Here is a 25,166-nt window from a genome sequence, read left to right as displayed (position 1 = left end):
GAGCATTCTTTGAGTAGCTTAGGCTCCCTGTGAGGTGTGATCCCTGGTGCCTGTCCCCTCCCTCTTGTAGACAAAGCCCTTCTGGACCAGGGGTAGAAAAGGGTATGCTCTGCTGACTAGCCACCTTCTCTCAGGGTTGAATTTCTCATTCCACAGGTAGGATTCAGACACTGACTTGTCCTTGTTGTTGTAGTCTCCTTGCTCAAGGTCAGGCTCGGGGAAGGAGAGAAAGAGACTCACAGTCAATATGAGACCTTGGAGGGACACTTGTGAGGGCTACCCCAACCTCAGCACTCCCTGTGGGACTGCATGCAGGCGACTTCATCTCAGTTCAATGGCCTCATGACCTCCCCAATCCTACCTCCATGCCAATCTACCTACATAGGAGATCTTCTCTTCTGTTTTCAAATCTCCTCATCTAAAATTGTTTCCAGGAAAGGTTTCTTTTCCTTCCTTCCTTCCTTCCTTCCTTCCTTCCTTCCTTCCTTCCTTCTTTTTCTTTTCTCTCTCTCTGCTTTCTCCTCCTCTCCTCCTCTTCCTTCTCTTTCTTTTCTTCCTCCTTCTTCATCTTCTTCTTGAGACTGGATCTCATAGATTCCAGGTTTGGGTACTGGAGGATTACTAGACATTCCTATCCTTCTCCTTCCAGAGTATTATTCCGAATGTCCATGGTGCTGAGGTAGGACTCAGGGCTTTGCACATGTTAATCGAGCATGCCACTGGTTGAGCTACAACCCCCAGCATTCATAATCCAAACACAGATATCAAGTGAAAATAAAAAATGAAATTTCCAGAATTTTAAAATTAAAGAATCTTGCTTAAACGAATCAATTATGACATTGTTCTTGTTCAAACAACACAAATGTCCTCCCGGGCTCCCACCTGTTAAAATTCACTTTAATTATACGGACTCAGAACTTACTCCCATTCTGTCTACCCTAGACTTTTTTTTCTCTTTCCATCCTTTTCTGTGTCAGTCTGGCACCCTCCAACCTGAATGTTTCTGACACTGAAGCCTGGGTGAGAAAATGGACCATCAGAATCTACTCTGGGTGGTTTCCTCAGCTGTCTCTGTGCATCCTGCACAGTTCAAAGACTTGCACAAATAGGCCACAAGGATGGAGAGCTCAGGGGACATCATCTTCCATGGCTAAACTATTTTTTGACTGTAGATTCAGCAAAAGGGCGAGTCATAGCCTTTAATCATGTGCCCACTAGTGAGGCTGCCAGGCTCCAATGGACAAATCTGATCCAAAAGTCACACAGATGGCTCTGGTTAAATTCGGTCAAAAGTCACAGATCTGAGAAAGGAACAGGTATGTGGTTAGTTGATAGGAAGTGTGAGAGGAGACAAGAGAGGAGAGGAAGAGTAAAGAGAACACATTAAATATGCCTGTTAAATCACCAAAGAGCTGACTTAATACATTAAAAACCCTAACAATTTATGTCTTGTTCAACAGCAGCAAGAGTGTGCACTCAGCAACCCTGAGCACTGTGATATCATCCAAGAACATGTGCTAAGGTCTTTTTTTCCCAAATCAAAGTCACTGTGGGTGGTACCCAGGAGTATGGTGATAAACGTACCTCAGTGCTCCAGGACTCTTTGCTGCCATTATGAACCAGTGGACTGGAGGGAAGTATGCAAATGTATGGAAATATTTATGGAAAGCACTTTCATATGTCAAGTGACTAAGCGTGCTGCGACGTACTAAGAGTTATGATTTTAAAAAAAATTGCTAATTTAAGGTTAACATATAAATTTATCTAGTTAGCAATGCAATTAACATCTTTAAAGTGCAAGCCCCCTGCAGGCTCGGAGGCTTTGTCAGGAATTTGTCCTGCAGATTGGTTGGCAGGTTGGACATCTAATCATACTTGGAATGTTTCGATAAACTGCTGCGAAGCCCAGGATAAAGATTCTGGGTTTGACTGAAGCACATCTAGGCATGGCCTTAATACGGTGCGGCATGACCAAGGCTGTCCAGAGGAAGACACAACTGGCCAGTGTGTCAAGGTTAGAGCGGTGGGGCAGGGAAGAGGGAGGAGAACATTTTAGGGGTCCAGAAGACAATATTCAACATCAGTGGTGGGACATGCAAGTACCCCAGCTGTGGATGAGGAGATGGCACTTGAGGGAAGTCTGGCATAGTTTTCTACATGGAGGTGTATATGGAGCCATTTCAGCCTGAGGACAAGAGGGGGTCGGCAGACAGTTAAATGGAAATGAAGGCCAGTCCAGTCTGCATAAGCAATGTAAGAAACTTGGATGGAAAACCATGGCCAAACAGGATTAGAAAGGTGACAATCATACCATTTAGAGGAAAGCACCTCAGCTGTAGATGAAGCCAACCTTTCATTCTTCTAATGAAGATACACTAAGATAATAATAAAATGTTATTCAATGACAGCTAGTTAGGGACCAAGGAACATGGGGGTCAGACTCTCGGGTTCCAAAGTGCCTGCTGAGCTGAAGTTGTGCATGCCCTGAACTGACTGTGGGCGTCTTGAACGTGGGGCTCTGCATATATATTTCTTCCTTTGTGTCCTCCCATGGTGACTTGTGTGCCACCTGCTCAGTAAAAGTTTGTACAAGGAATAAGCTATGGGTCCTGGAAACTGAAGAGGAATAGAATGACAACTTTAAGATAAGATTTGAAGAGAGACAGGGCATGTCACTTCTGGGACATGAGAGAAGAGAGAGGAAGGCTCAGAGGTCATTGGAAGCCCAGAGGTCTAGACCAGTGGTTCTTAACCTGTGGGTCATGTCCCTTTGATGTCATGTCCCAGTTATCCTGAACATCAGATGTTTATGTTACCATTCATAATAATAGCAAAATTATAATTATGAAGTAGGAATGACATAATTTTGTGATCCAGGTCACCATGACATGAGAAACTTTAGAGTCTCACAGCATTAGGTAGGCTGAGGACCACTGGCCTAGAAAAAGCAGCCTATAGATTCCAGTGTACTACTCAGAAAATCAATTCTACCTTACAGTAGTAAATGGGAGGTGTACAGGGCAGCTTGAAATGAAGTTACTGAGAAGGAAGATGGAAGAATAAAAAGGGGATGAGTTTGAGAAAGGAAGCCACTTGGGAAATAAACCCAGTTTCATTTTTCTTTCCCCCTCTTCCACGGGTTTAGGGGCATACAATATCTGTGCATTCAATGTGGTTAGGCATTCATGCACAAGTAGAGTTTCCTTATTAGTTAATCCAGGTCAAGGTTTGCACTAAGATGGGCACTGGATACATTTTTCCATTTGCAGATGACATATCAGAAAGGGCATATGGTGCCTCTTCAGCATATAATTAACTACTGCCTACTGAAGACAGAAGGGTGGAACCTTAGACTCTTGGACAGCTGTGGAGGACCCCATGATTTGAACAACAGATTGAATAAACCCTGAAAACTCTCTTTAGCAGACAGAAGTAGTGACTGGTACTGAGCATTGTTAACAGCCAAATTAGCCTCTGAACCTGTGGCTTTTTTTTTTTTTTTTTTTTTTTTGGTGTGTACTGGCTGGTTTTGTGTCAACTTGACACATGTTGGAGTTGATCACAGAGAAAGGAGCCTCCGTTGAGAAAATGCCTCCATGAGATCCAGCTGAAACACATTTTCTCAACTAGTGATCAAGGGGGGAAGGCCCAGCTCATTGTGGGTGGTGCCATCCCTGGGCTGGTAGACCTGGGTTCTATAAGAAAGCAGGCTGAGCAAGTCATGGGAAGGAAGCCAGTAAGTAACATCCCTCCATGGCCTCTGCATCAGCTCCTGCTTCCTGACCTGCTTGAGTTCCAGTCTTGATTTCCTTTGGTGATGAACAGCAATGTGGAAGTGTAAGCTGAATAAACCCTTTCCTCCCTGACTTGCTTCATGGTCATGATGTTTGTGCAGGAATAGAAACCCTGACTAAGACAAATTGGTACCAGCATAGTGGGGTATTCCTGTGATAACCTGACCATGTTTTAGGGAGGACTGTGGAAGGACTTTGGAACTTTGAGCTAGAAGAGCCATTGACATATTAAGAGCTCTGTGGGATGTTCTATAGGAGCTTGGAAGATAATGTTGAAAACAGTGCAGAAGATGGAGGCCTGGCTTATAAAATTTCAGAGGGAAGATTAAAGACTCTTGTCAGGGATGTTGCTGTTTTGATTGTGAAGATTTTGTGATTTTGGTTAGCTGGGGCTGAAAAATCAGCTGTGATTAACAAGATACCAGAACTACTAAAGCAAAACATTTGTATTACTGGGACTTTTGATGCTGTCAGCTGGAGCTAAGAAACTAGTGGTAATTAAGAAGAGACCAGCATCATTGGGGTGAAAACTTCTGGGAAGTGTTTTCTGAGAGCACAAAGAGGCTGTGTTCCAGTGACAGCCAAGGTTGTACCTTGTGCTGTGGCTGGACTTGGTGATGTGTAAGAGTCACCCAGGTGGTACTGGTTTTGAAAGAATGAAGGGGTCATGGAGAACAGCTGAGGCTTGGCACTGTGAGAGGCCATGGAAGGCCATTGGTGAAGGTGCAGCCTCAGTTGCAATTAGTGCCCCAGGACTGACAGTAGTGTTTTGGAGATGCCAGTGTCTTGAGATGAATGCCAAGAACAGCAGCTGCAGTGGAGAACAGGCAACTGGAGCCTAGAAGACAAGGTGTGTGCTACAAAGGGCAGAGCTGGAGAACTGAATCCTTAATCTGATAATGCTGCCGGGAGATGGGGAAGTTAGGATATGGAGTCTAACTAGGGTAAGTAGGCCATTTGGGGCATATATTAGAAAGACAGACCGTGTTCCTGGCCCTCCTTCTTTCTTTCTCTTGACTGCCTTTAGATGAGTGAGACACTCTTTCCCACCATACCCTTCTACCATCAGGTCCTGCCTATCTATGGTCCAGGAACAGGGGTGCCAGCTATCTTGAACAGAAACTTCTCAAAATGTGGGTCAAGTTCATTCTTCCTCCTTCTAAGTTGTCTATAGTAGTATTTTTGGCAGTGATAAAAACTAATGCGCATTATTTTCTATGCACCATTTCCACTTCAAGTTTAGACGCAACCCCCGTCAAAGTTGAACACACAGCCTGCTCTCTTCTACACTTCCCACCATCCTAGGCGTTTCTCTGACAACTTGGCATGAGACTCTATAACCTTGTAATTCTTTCAGTCTGCATACCTGTAAAATGAGCACCATATGGATGATGCTGGTTTCTCTACCAACTTGAGAAGTAACCAGGCCCCTTTGGACCACTGCTGTGTTGGCTTCTGAGTGTCCGAATCGGGGAAATCACTTTCCTAAGTAGACTTCTGCTAGAAGAGGCTCCTTCAGTCTTCCCTTTGAAAAGTCTTTCAAATGATTTTCTACTTTTTTTGCACCCTTCCACAGGTGGGGGTCTCGCTATTGTTCCAATGTCAAGTGTGGGACTTCCCTTCACTGTCACTAATCATTGTAACAATCAGAGCAGGGCTGTCTGCTCTTGCTCTGCTATGGCAGGAAACTCACACACAGCACTTTCCACCTCTCACCGTCCACCCCTCCTCTTGGCTCCCAGTTCTCACTATAAAGATGGCTAAATGCATGCCACAGCTCTGTTCTGCAGCCCAAGTGCCATGATGTCTTAAAAAAATCCCTCTGCCAAATTTTCAGGATTCGGGTAGCATGGCGACAATTTTTTTTTTTTTTTTTTTTTTTGTCAGAATGCAACAGGAGTGCCTGAACCCTCATGACTCTTGTCACTGTGTACATTTCTACCAGCACTCTGGTCTTCTAAAGTCCTAATTGGTCAGCTCCTTCTTACAACATTCTAGGGCTTATACAGCCTACATCTCCCACCTCTACTGCATTCCTCTGACATAAGCCAATTTTGAAGACCTAAGAGGCACATAGTTACATTTAATCACAGTAGTGATTCCTCTTTTCCTGAACCGATTTTTAATATTGCTTTTGCCTCATTGGGCTGAAATGCTCAACATAGCAAGGGAGGGAAGATATATTTCAGCTCACAGTCTCACCGGGTTTCAGTCCACTGTATCAACAAAGGCATACGAGAGGCAACCTAGTTCATAATGTACAGGTCAGGTTGGGACCAGGATTGGGAAATCCCATTCCTAGTAACCTATTTCTCCAACCAGCCCCCCACTTCTTAAACTTCTATAGCTCTAAAACTAGTACTGACAGTTGAGGCCCAGACGTTTAAAACATGAGCCTGTGGGGGCAATTCTTAATTCGAGACTGACCAAATTGTCTAAGACTTCACAAACACATTCTGAAGCACTGTGGTCTACTTTTGTCTTCCTGTCTCTCTTACTCAGTTAACAACCAAACTCTAAAAAGCCTTTTCTATATGTTTAGTTGCTTTTGTTCCTACTCTAGAACCTATCTGGCAGTCAATGATACAAGCATCTTAGCTGAATAATTGAACCAATAAGTAACTGTGTATTCTTAGGTTTGACTAAGTTTCCCCTCCTCAAACAAAAACTGGTTTACTTTGAATTACAGGAGAAACAGTTGGAATCTTGCCTCTACTCACAGTGGGTAGTGAGATTCTATCTTCCTGAGTTTTGTGTTTCTAATTAAGGTAGAAAAAATGTATATAGGTTCAGACAACTTGATTACCCTTCTTTCCAGACTATTGGTACAAAGAAATGAGTTTATAGTTATGTTTCAGAAGTACCAAAAAAAAAAAATGTCTTATTGGAGTTGGTGTGTCACTGTGGGTGTGGCCTCAAGACACTCACCCTAGCTGCCTGGAAGTTAGTCTTCAACTAGCCACCCTCAGATGAAGATGTAGAGCTCTCATCTCCTCCTGTACCATGCCTCCCTGGATGCTTCCTCGTTACTGCCTTGATGATAATGGACTGACCCTCTGAACCTGTAAGCTAGCCCCAATTAAATGTTGTCATTTATAAGGCTTGCCTTGGTCACAGTGTCTGGTCACAGCAGAAAAACCTTAAGACAGGGCAGATACTGTTCCTGGGGTTAGTTATGTTTAAGATCTCCCCTAATACAGGGCACTTGCTGGTCCTCACCTCCAGGTGGTTATTGCTGTTATAGCATCTGTGGATGGGAACTGAGCTGGGATGACTCCATTATGAAGCCTCCGCTCAGACTGTTTTCCCATCTTTCAACTTTCTCTCAGATTCACCCTCCAGGCTCCGGATTAAACATCCTTTTCTAAGGGAACTGTTCTCGGACCACTGGAAGCTGACCAAGTTCTCTTTTATGGTCCTTCAGTTCACTGTCAGAACCCTTTCACGGCTTTAAAGTGTTAAGGATGCTCAGTGTTGGTTTTCCCTACAAGTTGGGTTCATAGTGGACACTGGTCCATTCTTATCATCCGGCACCCAGTGGACAACAATAGATGATCATTTTTGGGTGGATGAAGGAGGAGTATAAGGCTAACAACATTCAAGGCCTCTTCACAGCCTTGTCCTGACCTTTTGTCTGGAACTGGTTGCCATCATCTTCGAACTGAGGGATGTTGGCAAGAGAGGAAAAACCATCTTATTTGAGTTTTCAAGCATGGCTAATGCTAAGAAGTTTGAAAATAATGTTAAAGGGGTTAAAATATTTTCTGGCCACAGATTTCTTTTTAACAATGAGGAACACATAAGTAAATGTTAGCCAAACTGAAATAATTTACAAAAACCAAGTATGCTAGTGGTCTTATAGCTTCCCTTGTGATTATTTTGACATAATGCTTTCTGCAGATTTTATCTATTTATTTATTTGTAGAGAAACAAAACATAGCATCACAACCTAGTGAACTTCAACCTTTTTAAAAGATCCACTCATTTTATTAGAGATATTACACTCTAACCTGAAATGTACTCTTTGGTATCTAAAAAGATTAGCAGCCAAAAAAAAAAAAAAAAAAAAAAAAAAAAGCAATTAAATTTATAGCAGGTTACAGATACCATATCCAGCACAACAGTTTGGTTCAGGAAGTAACATGAAGGTCATATCAACAAGACAAAGATCGCCAAATAGGAGATTTCTCTGAAAGAAACAGAATAGAATCTCATACCCTGCAATCTGTTCTTCTTATCTAATAACTACTTGTGTTTGGGGTTCAGAGAAGTATGTGGGGGTGTTGGGAGCGAAGCAGGGTGGGTGAGGCTGCACGCCTGCACAGTCAGGCAGCTGGTGAAAGCATCTGAGAAGTCAGAGTCCTGCTTAGCTCAACAGCTCCATCTCAGACCCTAGGTTAGTGCACCCACAAACGGCGCGATCTTAGGCTGGCTACATCTGTGTGCTTAGAGAAGCAGCGGCCCTACGGTTCAAAGGAAAGGAGCCAACCATTCAGCAACCTTCCTGAAGAGCAGACTGATGTGCAGGAACAACCAATGCAGTTTAAGGACTGGCAAGTGATTCTATGTCTTCATAAAAAGGTAAGGGTGTCCCCAGAAGGAACAGGTCTACCTGATACAGTTATAAATCCTCTTCGGCAGTTTTGCCTTGCCTAGAGATTCCTGGCAGATTCTGCGCTCTCTGATTGTTCTGCGACCCATGAAACTGTTTTGCAATGGGGATCCTGTCCTGTCCTGTGTCAGTGTCCTATTTTAAATGAATGATGCTCTCAGATGAGCTGGAAAGATGGACATAGGTCCCACCATTACAATTTCTGATCTCCCTTCGACCCTTCGAAACAGCACGAAAGCCATATCTCCCTAATTATTTTTATACAGCCCATAGAAAAATTAGTTTATCTTTTTGAACAAAGCAAATTAGGCAGATCATGGCTGATTAGAATGTAACAGTGAAATCTCCATCCTGTTTCTCTTGGAAATAGGGCCTGTGTCAAATATGGGAGGTATTTCCCACGGCCAGGACAGACTCTGATTCCAACAGGGTCTGTGGCTTGGACAATGGTTCTCACATAGACACTGGAGTCCTTTAGTTCAGTCATTGTGCTGAAAAAGAACTAGTAACCCCTTAGCTAGCATTTGATGGAACATCTAGATTTACATATTTCCTTAATTGCATTTTTGAATGTGAGATTTATCTGACGAGAGTTAAATGCTTCCTTTATTCCTGTACCCAAGGCAAAATTTAACTCCGTGCTCTCTAAAATAAGTGAGGTGGGGTGGTATGGAATTTTACTCAGTTCCCATCTGAACAAATTTTAGGGATTCAGCAAAGTGGGACGAGGGGGTTGTATTACCAATGACAGAAAAGATACATCTTTACCGTTTAAAGTGGAATGGCCAATTTCTAAAACTTTGGCTTGCTTGACTCTTCAAAAAGCCTATTTCGATATTCTAAACGAATGCTATTCCTTACTGACAGATTTTCCCAAATTAGTTGCTAAGACGTTTCAAAATTCTTGTCCTTAAATTTTTCTCCCACAATCTTTCTGCTATGTGGCGGTCAAGACCGGAGGGTGAGTTTAATTTTCATTCTTTATTTACTATAAATTAACAGTAAATCGTATACTTAGCTCCATTTAAACCCTCCCTCTGCAGCTGCCCATTTGAAAAATAAAATGGTTGCCTTCTTCCACTTCAGTGGGCACAATACAAAACATCCATTGAGTTTTCTCTTTATTGCAGCTGCCAATGCCCAGCCGACTTTTAACAAACCAACCAAGCGGAATCACAATGCGGCTGTAACATTTTATGGTATTTCTGTTGGTTCTCTTTTGAGACTGAAGGTGTTAATTAGGAATCAAAGCACACAACCCTGCCAGCTTTCTTTCACAAACCATGGCCTGGCCACTGCAGTTTTCAGAAGAAAAATAAATCTAATAAAGGGATAAAAATGTTGTTTGTCACACCAGTAAAGTGTACTTAAGACCCTTTGATCAGAAGCTTTTCGTGTAGTCTTGTCAGATGGTCTGGAAATATTGTATTTTTTCTCTCTCTTGTCTCCCTCTTTATATTCAGAGTTCTCTGAGTTTGGAATTTTAAAAGTATGAAGTCATGTAGGAGATTCTTTATAGACAGTATCTGGTCTCAAATAGTTGATTTGCTTCTGAGAGAAAAAAAAAATACATTCAGAAATCAACCATGTCCTGGCTCCACACCACTGCATCTTCTATTAGCATATTTATGGTAATCTAATTGTAAACTTTTTTTTTTATTGTAAACTTTTTTTTTCTGCTTAAAATATAAATGTCAGCATTCTTTTATAGATATAATTCTATAATCTAATTCACTTGCAGTGTTTAGGAGGGTCCCTTTTAACATGCACAGAACTGAGTCCTTTCCCAAGCATAAAATTTATAGATAGCCTACAATACTTTTCTATCAAGTACTTTGTCTTTTTATATGATTTTTTCTGATGCATCATGAATATCATTCAGCCACATATAGCACTGCAAAGTCTTTATGTTTAATCTTAAGCTTAAAGTGAGTTTATGAAGTTAGCACTTCTGGGAATTAGTCAAGCCTGCTAGCTTTCTCAGCAAGAGGTTTAGCTCCTAGATGCACAAATCAAGCCCAAATCCATTAATCCTGCTAGAGAGAAGGAGAAAGAAGGTCAGCTTGTTGATTTAATGTTAATGAAATGAAGGGGCTCCTGAGGCTACCTTAGGGGGGTGCCTCTAAACTGTAAAACAAATAAAGTCATTTTAAGTCCAGCTCATTGCTGGAGAGGAGACTCTGCTGCTGGCTTAGCTGAAGAAACAGGAGGGGCATGCCTGTGCGGACACCTCCTGTTTTCAGCAATCTGACTACACCTGCTGCTGCCATCCCCCTCAAATGTCATACTGACAAACTCCTCAAGTGAGGATTGTCAGTGCAGTGCTCCCCAGCAGTGCTCCTATCTCTAACTGCACATGCGCAGTAGCTGAGAGGGAGGAAGCCCAGCAGCTGGAGAGCCTGTGGTTGATTGATGGTCCAGCTAGAACTTGAGCAGTGGTTCTTCCTTTTTAAACACTTCTTTCTACAAAACAAACATCGTCTTTACTTTGCTTCTGTATAGATTCCCAAGGGAAATGCCCTTCAAGAGATACATTGACTGACTAAGTTGGGCAGCATGTCTTTAATTCCTAGCACTGTGGAGGCAGAGGCAGGTGGATCTCTGTGCTGGTCTACAGAGGGAGTTCCAGGACAGCCAGGACTACACAGAGAAACCCTGTCTCAAAACAACAACCAACCCAACAAACAATACGACGAAAGATACACTGAAGTTTGAGTACCCAACACCTCTTTAGGCTGAAACAAGCTCACAGGGTAACTTGGGAGACATGTGCAGACTTTTGATTTTTTGCTTTTCTATCTGTGTATATATTTTTTGAGGCCGTTCTCGTTACAGAACCAAGCTGGACTTAAACTTGGGGCTGTTTTGCTTTTCCAGTCCTCATTTTTTTTTAATCGATATTTTCTTTACTTACATTTCAAATGTTATCCCCTTTCCCAGCTTCCCCTCTGGAATCCCCCTATCCCATTCCCCTTCCACCTGCCTCTATGAGAGTAGCCCCTCATCCACCCACCTACTCCCTCCCATCTCCCTGTCCTGGCATTTCCCTACACTGGGGTATTGCGCCTTCACAGGGCCAAGGGCCTCTCCTTTCATTGATGCTTGATAAGGCCATCCTCTGCTACATATGCAGCTGGAGCCATGGGTCCCTCCATGTGAATTCTGTGGTAGGCGGTTTAATCTCTGGGAGCTCTGAGGTTGGTTGATATTAATGCTCTTTCTGTGGGGCTGCACACCCCTTCAGCCCCTTCAGTCCTTTCGTCTAGTAGCTTTTCTTCCAGCTCATCTCTTGGACTTGTTTGGATTCTGCTATCTTCTTTCCTTTGCTCTGGTGACAATTTAAGCTGTTTTTATCAGCTAGGTAGACAGAATCCCCTTCTCTGGTCAGTGTGTCTGGCTGACAAGTAATAGAAGCATGGCTGCAAGTTCTTATGATTTGCCTTTGAAATTATAAAAATGAGGCTCCCTGTAGACACACGTAACCCTCTACTTCCCAGGAGCTGAGATCTCCTCTTACATGTGGGAAGATAGAAGATTTTCTGCCTTCAGTTTAGACCTGCCGGGTGGATTTTGCTGGCTTGGATGGACAGAAGTGTCTCTGTTGCAGAGGGTCCAGGAGTCTGCAAGGCATGCATTCATTAATACCCGTGGGTGTGAACCCAGCCCTCAGCTCACCCCCTCAGCTCGCTCTCTGAGGTAAAACACTCACAGAGCCATCAACCATCCTAGAGACTTTTTGCAACACCTGTACACCTATGTGCAAATATAAAACGTCATTCAAAACACAGAGCCTTTTATTTGTTTGATACAAAGGATAAGAGATGAAAGGATATTTTCTTTTCTAACAGATGCCGACGATACCCGCTGCATTTGAAGTTACCCTTGCTTGCTTCTTTTCTTTGCCCCTCTTTTATCTACCCAGGGACTCCACTATCTCTCCTTTATTTTAAAGATTATAATGAATAAAAATTGCATTTGTATAAAAAAGTTTCAGGTTAAATGACTTAAGTATTTTAAGGCATCAAAAGAAGAGACAATGTAGCGCAATTACGGTGGTGTCAGCAACCAAAAAATAGGGTCTGGGTTCTAAAGTGGCTGTTCTCAGCCTTTGCTGTGAACCTTTAGCACAGCATCTCATGTTGTGGTGACCCCTAACCATAGTTATGTTGTTGCTACTTTATAACGTGATTTTGTTACTCTTAAGGGTTGTAGTAGAAATCTGCATGGAATGTCTACAGTGGTCGTGACCCACAGGTTGAGAACCACGGATCCAACGGCTGTGTGAGTGATTTTTTTTGCCAGTCTTTACAACAACCCCATAAGGAAGATATTGTTATATCCAGGTTTCAGGAGAAAGACCGAGACACAAAGTAACGCACAAAAGAACCTGTTTGCCAACTCCATATAAAGTTTCATTAGACTCTTTGTTTTACATTTATTTTGTGACAAAGGAAGAAAAGGCATCTCATACTTTAAATATAGACAAAGTCTTGTATAGAGTTTGTGGCAGTGGTTCTCAACCTATGGGTTGCGACCCCTGAGAGTCAAATGACCCTTTTCTTTTACAGGGGTCACCGAAGACCATCTGAAAAACAGATATTTACAGTATGATTCATAACTAGCAAAAATTACAGTTAAGTAGAAACAAAAATAACTTTATGATTGGGGGGTTCACCACAACACAAGGAACCATATTAAGGTATGTCCCATTATGAAGGCTGAGAACCATTGGTTTAGGGGAACAGGGACCTTCCAAGAGAAAGCAGTGCCCTTTCTTTGTAGCGTACCCGAATTGTGTCCTCTTGGAGGTAGCACCAGGCACTAACCTGCGGGAGCAAGGGATGGAGTGTCTAATATTATATAGGTATGAGGAGGCCGAGAGAACAGGGGCACCAGCTGCTGGACATACAGGATCTCACAGTTTCCAAGAGGAGCGAGTACCACAGAGTATATCTGGTCACCCAGCCAAGGGTCAAGGTTGGCAAAAGGCAGAGAGAGGGGACGAAGAAGGCTGGGCCACTGGAGCCTTCCTTTGTGGTTCTTGTTGACAAGGCATGGGGGAGCGGCCTGGCACTGAACTTGACTAGTGTCAGTGGGTTCTGGGGCAAAACCTGAGAAGACCTGACAGAGACACAAGGCCAGTGCTAAGGGAGAAAGAGACATCTGGTTCAGTGAAGGTCACCAATCAGTGTACTGTGACTTGCAACATATTTAACTACTGCAAATGCAAAACTTGGATGTAGCCATTCTTTAGATAAATTCTGAGTGACTCTTGTTCCTTTTATTTTGATGAACAGAATTTTTTTTTTTTTTTTTTAAATATCGCATTGGGATGTTTTAGTTGCTCCTACAGTCAACTAAAATCAGATGATGTTAAAATTTAGGGCACACCCTTAGACACAAACACATATCATAGGAGACCAGCAACATGACACTTGGCATCTGGCCCAGGGAACTGAGGGTTCAGATTTCATTTGACAATTCGAGCAAAGAGGCCAAGAAAGGGAGCACTGGTGTGAGGTTTTTAGGGGACCTGGGTTCTGGGTTCATCTTTGCCAGTTGTCTACTTTGTGGAACATGATTTGCTTCTTCTGAACACAGATCTTGTCTCATGTGAAATGACATTTGCTGGCTTTCTGTGTCCTTCCTTTTCTAAGTTCCAGGGGTCAACATGGCTTTTGCCTCATCAAAATCCTCTACAGCTCATCCTAGTGATTTAAATCTATTCTACTTGGGTGGAGAAGGTAACAATCTAATGACCACATTTTAGCTCTGCACTTTATGATTTGACCTCTTGGACACCACTCTTTCAGTCCTGTAATTTGTGGATGAAACATTTTCCTTAGAACTTTAAATTTTTTAATTTAAAAATTAAAATTTAAAACTATGAAATTAAAATTTTAAAAACTAAAACATGTACTTATTTATTCATTGGGGGAGGGACTGTGCCGTGTGTCCATGGAGACAGTCCCCTCCTTCCACTATATGGGTCCTGGGGACCAAACTCAGATGGTTGGGCTTTGTGGCAAGCATCCTTTCTGGCTGAGCCATCTTACCACCCTGCCTTTTTTTTTTTTTTTTTTTTTTTTTTTTAATAGACTTTTTTTGTAAGTAGAGTTAGCTGTTACTTTGAGCTCTGCATTGCTTTGTTTTGTTTTTTAAATAATGAACAAGAATCTACCAATGTGAGCTGTTCCTTCTCAATATTTCTGCCCTGAGATATTTCTACAACTAATGCAAACAGGGCTTCAAATTACTATAGAGTAGTCATTTGGGACCAGACTGTATCCACCTAGCACTTCTCACCGTGGTAAGACCCTGGGGAAGTGGATGTTTTGCTAGAAGGCCAGCAGCTGTAAGAGGAAGGGAGATTGCTGTTAGTTCATCATATTGCTAAAACTTTCGAGTTCTCCAAATGAGATACACTTACATCCCGGGAGAAACAGGCTTAACTGGGATTTCCTTTTGCTATCTGAGCTTGAGGACAGAGGAGAGAACGTGAACTTTTCCCCATGTTCTGTCGCACAGAGACCCGGAGGATAACAGCTGCTCGCACAGGGCTGGTGGAAGGTATGAGCCCACTCTAGGGAAAGAGTAATGCATGAAACTTCACCCAGGTGGAATCCTAGAGCCCAAGTTCTGGTGCACATAGAGTTGATATTTTAATCCTAAGGGCTTTTCTCTCCGCATATATAGTCTGAAGGCCAGTGGTGGAAGACAGATGTCATGGGTAACTCTTGTCCTTGTCTGTCACCATCCATAACCATGGAGATGGGTAAAGGGGTATACTGCCCAAGACAGTTGTCTGGTGGAATCTTCTTACTCAGTCTCCCAGATCTGTCAGCTCTCATAGTCGATTCCCTTAGTTAAGCCATTTCTCCTCTGTTGTCATTTTTTTTTTACTATACTTGATTCTGTGGGGCACTTGACAGTCTAGCAACTGTAGAGAAGTTGCCAACAGCAGGCATGTTGGCTCAGAGACCCCTTAGGACAAGAAATATGAAGAAAAAAAAATGGAGATTTTTTGTCTCAGACTTTACTAGATGGCTGCATGTTTATTCTAGTAGTTAATCAGACTCTGTGAAATCGATGTTTCTATGATGCCTATTCATAAAGGGTAGCCAAAAAAACCTCTCCTTTGACTTTTGTAGTCAAGTACTTCTTACCACCTCCGTAAAGAATCAGGACAGCTATTTTTGTATCTATAGAGTTAAAGACCCATTGATTATATAACAGAATTCCTTCAAGCAAATGCCTCATAAGAAGATTTATTACCTAAAAGTGTCGAGCACCTTGTAGTTGTGTTTTGTGTCCTGAACCAATAAGCTGATTAAAATAACACCAAGCGAACCCAAACACGGCACAATGAAAGTCCTAACACAGCCCACATTAACCAACCAACTTTAAAATAATATCGTTGTTATGTACTAAGGTTAAAAATTCAGCAAATTCCTTATATTTTTTCCACTTGAGATCATGAGTGGTTTTCTACTTTCCTGAGAAATACACTTCTGTGGCTTTTTGATCAAAGCAAATAGAGATCTCTGCCCTACTTAACCAAGGTTTTGAGAGGAAAAGAAAAAGAAGACAAACGTATGTACAGTTTTTTTTTTTAAATGTGAAAGTTCTTAGTCCCTGTTTACAGTAGACTTTAGAAAAAATGTGCTCAGAATGTTACTTTGCTACAAGTGTGCTTGAGTTTGAGCGTGTGCGTGTGCATGTGTGTGTGTGTCTTGGGAGGGAGGGATTGAAGTGGGGGAGGAGACAAAGGAATTTGGCTGCAAAATTGAGTAATAGTTTGTAACACTTGGCTTCCAGTTGTGAAAGATGAGTGGGGGGGGGAGGCTGGGCTAACAAGGATCCACTTGAGGGAATGAGGGAAGGTTAATCTTGGCTGGCAGGCTGACATAGAGTTCAGCTCAGAGCACTCCTTCCCTTTGCCAGGACAACTGTGTGCTGCGTTTCAGCTTCTGAAATGAATTGCAGGTCCCTTCAGATAGCCAGCACCTCTGTCTCTCCTCTAAAAGGGTTGTCCTGTCACTGCTATGGCCTGTTAAGGTCCCCATGGATCATTTCTGCCAAGCAAGAAGCACAAAGGGAAGAGGTTCTTATTGGTATGTTCAGGGGTGTGTAGTGGGCACATGAGATCACTTTCCTCATGACAGTTGCTGGAGCAAGATTTCTTCCGAAGGCAAGAGGGATAAAACAGGCAGATATAAGAAGTGAGATACTTAGAAATTAGTAATTGCTATACCTTTTAAAGCAATCAATGTTAAGTTCATTACAGAGTTAAGGCACAGGAGAAGCATTCTAAGAGACCCTAGAGACTATGCCCTGATGTAGCCTAAAATTTCCAAACAGAAGCATTTATTTGTACTGAATATAGTTTATAGTGAGTTTTTCACTCATTTTTCCCCACAGTGATGTTATAACATCAGGGAGGTTATAATATATATATATAATATATATGTATGTATATAATAACTATATAATGTATGCCAGGTTTGCAATAGCAAATGAATTGCAAGTCCAAGGACGTTAAGCATGAACTTCAGGAGAGGCTTTGGCCTTAAGGAGGAGATTTTCTCTAATTTACCAGGATCTGCTGGTCTACAAGACCACATCACATCAATCTTGCTAACCTGCATAATTACACTTCTGGAGTGTGTGTTAGAGAAACAGCTCTTTATTGTAACTCATCTCGGAAGCCCATCATGGCTCCTTTGTGACGCCCACTCCTCTTATTTATTTTGAGAATAAAAATATTCACCTGTTAAAGAGGGTTCTTAATGCTCACCTAACAAATATGTTCAATGGACGCAGCTCCTTTATTCAACACACGAGGCAGCCACAGAAACAGGGAAGCAAACGAGTGAATCTTGCCGGCAAACTCACTCACTGCTCTACCTCAGTCTCCAGCTACTGCAGCTTCCTCTGACTAGGAAGCAAGAAAAAGTCTTCTGGAGTAGCAAGAAAATGGACACATACATGTTCAGTTTATAACAGTGGCCCTAAACTATATACATCAGAAGGAGCATTTTAGAAGAACTGCATTTGCTTGGGAAGTCCTTGAAGGCACAATTCTGATAATGAGAGTTTCATTAATTGTCTTCCCGGAAAGAAAAGTATGCAGTCATCATGGGTCATAACTAGACATTAATAACTGGTTTTCTTGTATTTATTGAGACAATGACCTTGATGGTAATTTCCATATCCTTGAATAAACTTACAGACCTTCATGTTATGAAAAATAGTGTGCATATCATAAGGCTGTTATGGTATACTTAAGTCAGATATTCATCAACTTGTCTAGCACTCAGGGGGACGGTAAATTTCAATTATTTTTATTAAGGCAATAAAGTAATTTGGATATGTTAATTCTCTCATGTGTTAAGCAATTTGTGACGTCATGTAAGCTGACTAATTTAATCATATTTCAAATGGGACTGAGTCATCATCACTCACACTTTTATTCCACTCTTTATCTAATTTTTTTCCTTATCCTTTTTTTTTTTTTTTTTTTTTTGCCATGGGGGTTCCAGCAGCTAACGCAGCCAATTATGTTAAGTTCAACATTCCAGATATTTGTTGAACATTGATTAAAAGCCAAGCACTGATGTGAGCCTTAGATATGAAGTGGGAAATTTCCTTCTCTACAAGAGCTTGCAGCTAAATAAGGAGTCTATACTGAAGAGAGGAAGTCATGAAATCTGATTCTGGAGTGTTCCCCTCAGCTTAAGGAGTACATTTTTGCCGTCATGGGTTAACGCCTTTGTGTGTACTCAGAGTACGTTTCAGTGTCTTCCATTCGAGATAGATATACAGTTGTAAGGACAAAATACACAGAGCATGAAGAAGTCGTCCGGAAGAGGAAGGGTGTTTTAAACAACCCCTTCACTAATATTAACAGCATTGAGAGTCTTTCAGTGTGCTTACTAGGTAACGTCACTCCATTTCATAAATCAAACAACTCTTGTTCTTTTGTCGACTTTTAAATAAGTAACATCAAAAGGTTAACTCGAGAGATGGGAGAAAATACGTTTCAAGAATGGACCCACTTCCTACTACTACATAGCACATGGATAACAAAACTAATATTGAACTAGGAAAGCTTAGTAATGAGTTGTGCATTGTAACTTGTGGATTCCTTTTCGTTCAGCTACTGAGTTTCCCAGGTGAAACAGTGCTAAACACATGGGCACCAGCAGAGAGGCATGGGGAGCTGAACTCACAGATGTAGCCAGTGAATTTACCTGGAGGTATCCACTGAATGTACCAAACATCAGTGAGACAAGCAACTTGTTTCGTGCTGTCTGAAATTCATCAGTGTGGCTTTAGCACTTGTCTGAATCCATCTCCCTGCGACCGAGCAGGACTCTGTACGGGAACATTGTGGTGAGTGTGAGAAAATTAATATTGACAAGAATTTGCCTTCTTGTGAAGACCCCAGTTTACCAGAAATATCAACTGGAGGAAAAAGAAGATGTTTACATGGAAATGTGACATTTCATTCTCTCCCACATTTGTGGAAGCATGTGAACAAAATAAAACCTAAAAAAATTGCTCAAGCAGAGTATACTGTAGCTTTTCATCAATGTTCTATAGTGTGTTTTAGGTGTTATGCTGACCGGAAGGATAGTTACATGTATTATTAAAATTACCTAAGTACTTAAATTTGACAGAGTATGAACATTTACTATTTATTAATAAAATATTATGAATAATTATTAACAATTATTTAGTAGTAAAAATAGAATATTCTATTAAGGTAAATAAAAATTAGATATCACCTTGACAACTACCAATATTATGTAACATTTACTTTGATGGTTTTATGGTATCGCTTACTCAATGTTATTTTAATGCCTTAGGCAGTTCTATGATTTGAAGATTAAAAGCAACCAATTAGCTCAAATAAAAAAAAAACTGAGTTATGAGAAGTTATAGACAAATTTTGTGCTTCTGAACTTCTTTTGGCTTACTCAAGTGTAAATGTTATCACTGAGAGCTTATTTCTTCCTTAGTCTCTCCTAACCTTGATGATGGCTGCATCTTTGGTTCCCTTCTAGTTAGAAGAAAATGTAGACAGAAGAAAAGAACCCAAAGACCATGTCGTTTTATGTGCACATTCACTGAAGCTTCACAAACCGTTACATACATATTGGGCATAATAAAATCTGTAGCATATTTGTTCCAAACTTACGTTATTAAATTGTCTGAATCATAACTCACCATGTAGAAATTATTTCAACTAATTTAGCCAATTAGCATCAATAGTTGTTCCCACAACATAATCTCTACTGGACCAACCCCCAATCCTGGGGAAGTCAGAACTTCATTACAATGTAGAAAGGCTTATGAGTGTTCTTCTTTAAACAAAATATCAATAATGCACATTCCAAAACAAGCAGTACACATTTGCAATTGGTCTAAATCATAGGACACACCTATTAAGCCTCTTTGGAGCTATTTCTTTCTTTTTTTAAACTTTATTTTAAAAAACAGATAAAAGAAAAAAATTAAACATTTTTGCATAGATGTATACAAATACAATTGTGTCAGTGCTTGGCTTTTTTTCCTTTTTTCTTTTTTTAAGGTTTGATACTCTGCCTTAAGGTCTTACTAGTTACAATGAGCAAAAAGTACATGTAAAACAGGATGTAACCCTGAATTAGTCAACGTTTTCTTGGTGTGTTTGGAGCTATTTCTAAAGGACTAACATTTTCTTTTGCTTAAAACACTTGTCTCTGTCTGGTGAGAACCAGGAATGTTCAATTTTTGATGAGGGTTCTAAAGCATTTTTTAAAAAAATTTAACTTTGAAACTGCATCTTAAGTATTTAAAATGTATAAAAGTCTGGAGCCATACATGGTAGAGCTGAGATTTTCTGATTAGTTCTAAGTAACACTAGTTTTATTAATTAGGTATAGAATGAAAGTTTGTTTCAAAATACCATATGGGGAAGCAACCAAATCACATAAATATAAAGGTTCTTTTGATTCACTTTGTCCCTGTGGCCTCATCTGCAAGGGGATGGAATATTCATGCTGTTAAGCCTCTTCAAGGAAAAGCTTGGTTCTCATTTAAAAGTAAAAGAGCTAGTGGACTATTTTCCATATATTTCCATATAGTGGATTCTATGGAAAAGAAAGTAACTTTATTAGCTTACCTGGGTACCTAGATGATGAAAACATAAACTAGTATGCAGAAGTCCACCTTTATGAGCCTGTTAGAAAACTGCCACATTGGATGGACTAAAATAACTCAGCAGAAGACGGTCAGAAGATTCCAAACCCACTTTGCCTCTGATGGTTCACCAATGAGGTGATTTAAACGACTTACACAATGGCTGTCTACTTTCTGTTTTAACTTCTCATCTTCTGCAGAGTGAACCCATAGCAACGGGAGTGGGTGACGTAGGTGGACAAGAGGAAGGAAAGAGCTGAAGGAGAAAAACGTCAGTTTTCAATGATGTTCAATGGTCCAGCTATAGGTCACTGGGGAAGAATGAAGGCTTGATGTGACCTGTAGAGGCTGCCTCTGGGAAGAGGTTATAAAACAATGCATGTTCATGCCTTCCATGAAGATGGGGAGGGAACCTTTACCTATAATGTTTATTAGCCAGCTATCAGACTGTGGCTAATCTATGTGGCAAGTACTTACAGCTGGAACTTGCTATACAATCTGTTTGAGGGAAAACAAAACAAAACAGAACACTTGTCCTTTTCCTTTAGAGAGGTTGGGAGATACCATTTTGACAAGATAAATGGCGATACCCTACTGCAAACAGTAAAACACAGTTTTCTAGGCCATTCACCTATGTATCTTGGTGCAGTTAATAACTACAGTGTGTAAGGGTGGTGACGTCATAATCTAAATGCTCCTTTCAAATATTTCAAAAATAATTTAGTTCTTAAAACAAGGAAAATCAGGAAATCACACGATTATTTACTTGAATGTGAGTAAATAAAAAGTCCCCATTTGTAGTGGTTCTCAACAGGTAGGTCGCGACCCCATTGGCAAACCTCTGTCTCCAGAAGATTTCACACGATTTACAACAGTAGCAAAATTGCAATTATGAAGTAGCAACAAAAATAATTTTGGGGTTGGGGCTCACCACAGCATGAGGAACTGTATTAAAGGGCCACGGCCTTAGCAAGGTTGAGAGTCATGGGCTGAGGCATTGACAACCACTCCAGAAATGCTCAGATAATACTTGGGGGAACGAAAAGAGGGCACCAATTACTCCTAAGTCTGCAGAGAAACCCCCTGAGTTTTCAAACACAAAATCCAAATCTTCAAGCCAGGGTGAAGGACATGCTACTGCTGCTCCTGGCATTTTGTGCCCAGAAGAAGAAGGAGGAGGAGAAAGAAGGAAGGAGGAGGAGGAGGAAGGAGAAAGAAGTAGGGAGGAGGAAGGGAAGGAAGAAGAAGGAGGAAGAAGGGGAATGAGGAGGAAGAAGAAAGGAGAAGGAAGGAGGAAAAGGAGGAGGAGGAGGAGAAGGAGGAGGAGGAGGAGGAGGAGGAGAAAATCACATGTTAGGAAGGACAGGCAGGTTCTTCATAGGATGGCTTGCTATATTGAGCCCTCACCTCTCCAGAAACGTGAGCCCTCAGAGGAGTCTACCAGTGTTCACAGACACTCCGAGTTTAATGTTACAGAAGGCACAGAGAGCCCTTTTCCTTAGACACGGGGTGCGGAATGTCATCAAATAGCATTCGAATGCAACAATACCCTTCCTAATCGAACCTTAACTTCCAAGGGCTGTCTATAGTGAGGGACAGAGAGCAGTGGCAGTAGGTGGCAGTGACTTCTGAGATGAGAAGGAAGAATGCAATTGGATACATCTGAGGCATTCGGGAAATCGCGTAAAAAAGAATTTTAGGCTTTTAGTAACATAAGCCCAACAAATGTTCATTCCTTCACGCGGGAGGGAAAAAAAGTAAACCCCGCACTTAGTCAACTTGTTTGCATATTTTGTGAAATGTTCTATGACATGCTTGCAATGTCTATGAGGGGCTGCTCACTGCATTTGTGTATAGTCATATTTCCACAGGGTCGGGAGAAATAGCGTAGTCCCTACAAGACAGAAATCACCAAGCTGATCTTAGAAACAAACTGGAGAACACATTATCCCTGGAATTACTGAGGCTAGCGGTTAAACTAGGGAGGCTGGGGGAAGGGAAGCCTGCTGAAGTCTGCGGTAAGACAGCTGTTCGGAAGGAAATGTAAATTCTGAGAGAACGCTTGTTTCCCAGAGCAGAAATCCATCCCTTAAAAAAAAAAAAATTATCGCCGCAAATGTAATGAGTTCAACTGAAGAGAAACCTGGTGGGGAAAATTATGTTCTATCCAGGTAAATAAAAGTAACTGGGATGTTTCACGGAGCAAGGAGGGGGTGCTCAACACGGAAACCAAGGAGCCTGGTCTCTTTCTTGAGTCGCAATATCAAAACAGGTTGAACGATATTTTCTGTTGCTCATTGTCTCCAGAAACAATCACTCACTGCCTAGCAGGGGAACATTGTGTAAGCCTGGTGTTTCTTCCCTCAAAACTCCTAACCAGAGGGGAAAATGAACTCAAAACCATGTCAGCCAACCCCTGCCAAGGTACATCAGAGAAAGCCGAAACTGGGAACGCGGGATTTGGGATGGGCTCGGCAAAATGTCTTGATTAAAAAAAATAATAAAGACCACAAGTTTCACCTCGTAGTAGGAGATCGGGTTACCCCAAGGTGGCCTCGACCCTGGTCTCTGGGTCCCAAGGAACCCAGCTTCAATTAGAAGGAGAGTTGGGAGGAATACTTATCTCTGTCCCACAGAGATGAGTGGGACTTCTGAGTCACCTCATCTACCCCACCACCTGTCACCTTCCTGCCTAGGCTTCTCAGAAACCACATCGTAAAGGAACCGCAGCCTCGTTTCCAGGGTCAGGGATTTGGACTCGGTAGCAGGGGCAGAAAACCTGGGGCGATTCCCAGGGAGTGATAGAAAGCTCCAGGTCCCCCTTTGGACGTCTGCGGCGTCCCTGTTTACCCGCCCGGCTGCCTTCAGCCCACTTCCCTTTGCTGCCGCGGGGGAGGAGATGGTTAAAGATTACAATGTGGCCGGCGGCACTTCAAAGGGCGGTTCGGCCAGCCAAAGGTAAAGATAACGTTCTGGCAGCTCTATTCGGGGTTTGTGGTTGCCACATTTTAATCACTTTGTTTAAAAAAAGAAAAGAGAAGAAGAAAAAAAAGAAGAAGAAAAGAGATTTCACCACACTCCAGTGCTGGGTGTGTGTGTGTGTGTGTGTGTGTGTGTGTGTGTGTGTGTGTGCGTGTGCGCGCGCGCGCGAGCAGACCAGATCTCCCCCCCCCCCGGGGGGGGGGCTTGAAGAAGTTGTGTTTCTCTTGCAGGGAAAGTTTTTCAGCCCCGACGCAGAGGTGGAGCCTGCGAGCAGTAGGGCAGTCTGCCCTTGGGTTCCAGGTTCGTGAGCACAAACCCCAACTCGGCACACAAATGCGCACATTAAGAGGGACTGGTCCTGCACTGGAAAGCTGCTCGTGCACCGGCTCTCTCTGCCCGGTACACTTCAAGCTGCTTCTCCCAGGGTACGGAAAGCCTGGCGCTGCTCTGTCAGAGACACGTGCCTTCCTCCGGAGGCCGAAACAGGTCTAGTGAGGATGCCCTTGGCAAACTAGCCCGTCCCCTTCAGAGCCGGCGTGCGCCCCGGAGCCCCAGCCTAGGCTCCTACCTATCCCCAAACCCCCTTTTAGTCCCGTGCCCGCAGCGAGGCGGGGGGGCCACTTACAGGTAGGAGGTGAAGACGCTGAGGTTGGAAGGCAGCTCCGAGAGCCCCAGGTCGGAGCAGTCCACCCTGAGCAGCATCCTGCCATCCAGCTCACAGTGACAGTGTGATGGGCAGCCCAGCGGCATCGCGTCCGGTCTCGGTGGGCTGCCGGCGGCCACCAGCTCCAGCAGCGCCAGCAAGGACAGGAGCATGCGGACGCGGGAGGTGTCCATGGTGCCCGAGGTTGGGAGCCGCAAGGCGGAAGCCTGTAGAGGGCAGCGCCGGGGCTGATGCAGAACCGAGGCGCTCGGGGCTCTTCTCCACCGGCGTCTGCAGCTCACCAGGCGTCTGCAACCCCAATGGGCGCCCGCCGGGTTGTGGCTCCTTGGGGACCGTGCAGAGAACTGTGGCCCCGCCGGCCTCGGGAGCCCCCTCCCTGGAGTCGCCGCTGTGGCGGTGAGCGTTGTTGCTGCTGCAGGCGGTCTGAGCTGTGTGCAGCAGCATCTCTGCTCGCACGCTCCTTTTTTAAAGCGCTCCAGCCAAATTGCGCGCCCAGTGACGTCAGCGCAGCCCTGCTTTCCAGGCACCCCCGAGCCCGGCCTCGCTTTCCCTCCTCCCTCCCACCACCTCTCTCCCTGCCCTGGACCCGGCTGCGCAGCGGCTGGCAGCCTGAGGACTTGGCGAGTGCTGGACGCTCCCGAGGGGTGGGTTCCAGCATCCAGCGTCCCGGGCCCCTGCAGGGGACCCCCACCTGCAACCCACCCCTCTACAGTTACCCGCGACTGAGATGAGAGAGAGGACCTGCTTCAAAACAACCTAAGGGGACACTTAGGGACGGAAAGATAACAGGTTTTCTCCAGGGTCTCTGTCAGATAGCCGTGGGGGATGCATGTAGTGCTTTTAAAAAGGACCAAAATCTAATCGAAAAGATAGGCATCAAGGAATGAGAGGAGTCCCCCGGGAAGATGGGTGGCCTTTTTGATCCTTC

General features: G+C 43.0%; 1 protein-coding gene across 1 annotated transcript in view; it reads right to left on the bottom strand.

Moving 5' to 3' along the window:
* The window catches only part of LGR5 (leucine rich repeat containing G protein-coupled receptor 5), a gene marked incomplete at both ends in the record, with an annotated part of 113,478 nt that extends 89,067 nt beyond the window's left edge, over positions 1 to 24,411 (bottom strand). The window contains one exon of the mRNA XM_080934993.1: positions 24,200 to 24,411. Within this exon, the coding sequence (XP_080791119.1) occupies positions 24,200 to 24,411 (212 nt within the window). The remainder of the gene's footprint in view (positions 1 to 24,199) is intronic.
* Positions 24,412 to 25,166: the final 755 nt, after the last annotated feature.

This window comes from Micromys minutus (assembly GCF_963924665.1).
Source record: "Micromys minutus genome assembly, chromosome: 22".
In the NCBI taxonomy this organism is placed as follows: Eukaryota; Metazoa; Chordata; class Mammalia; order Rodentia; family Muridae; genus Micromys; species Micromys minutus.
The sequence above is the reverse complement of the archived record's forward strand: the minus strand, read 5'-3'. Positions and strand labels throughout refer to the sequence as shown.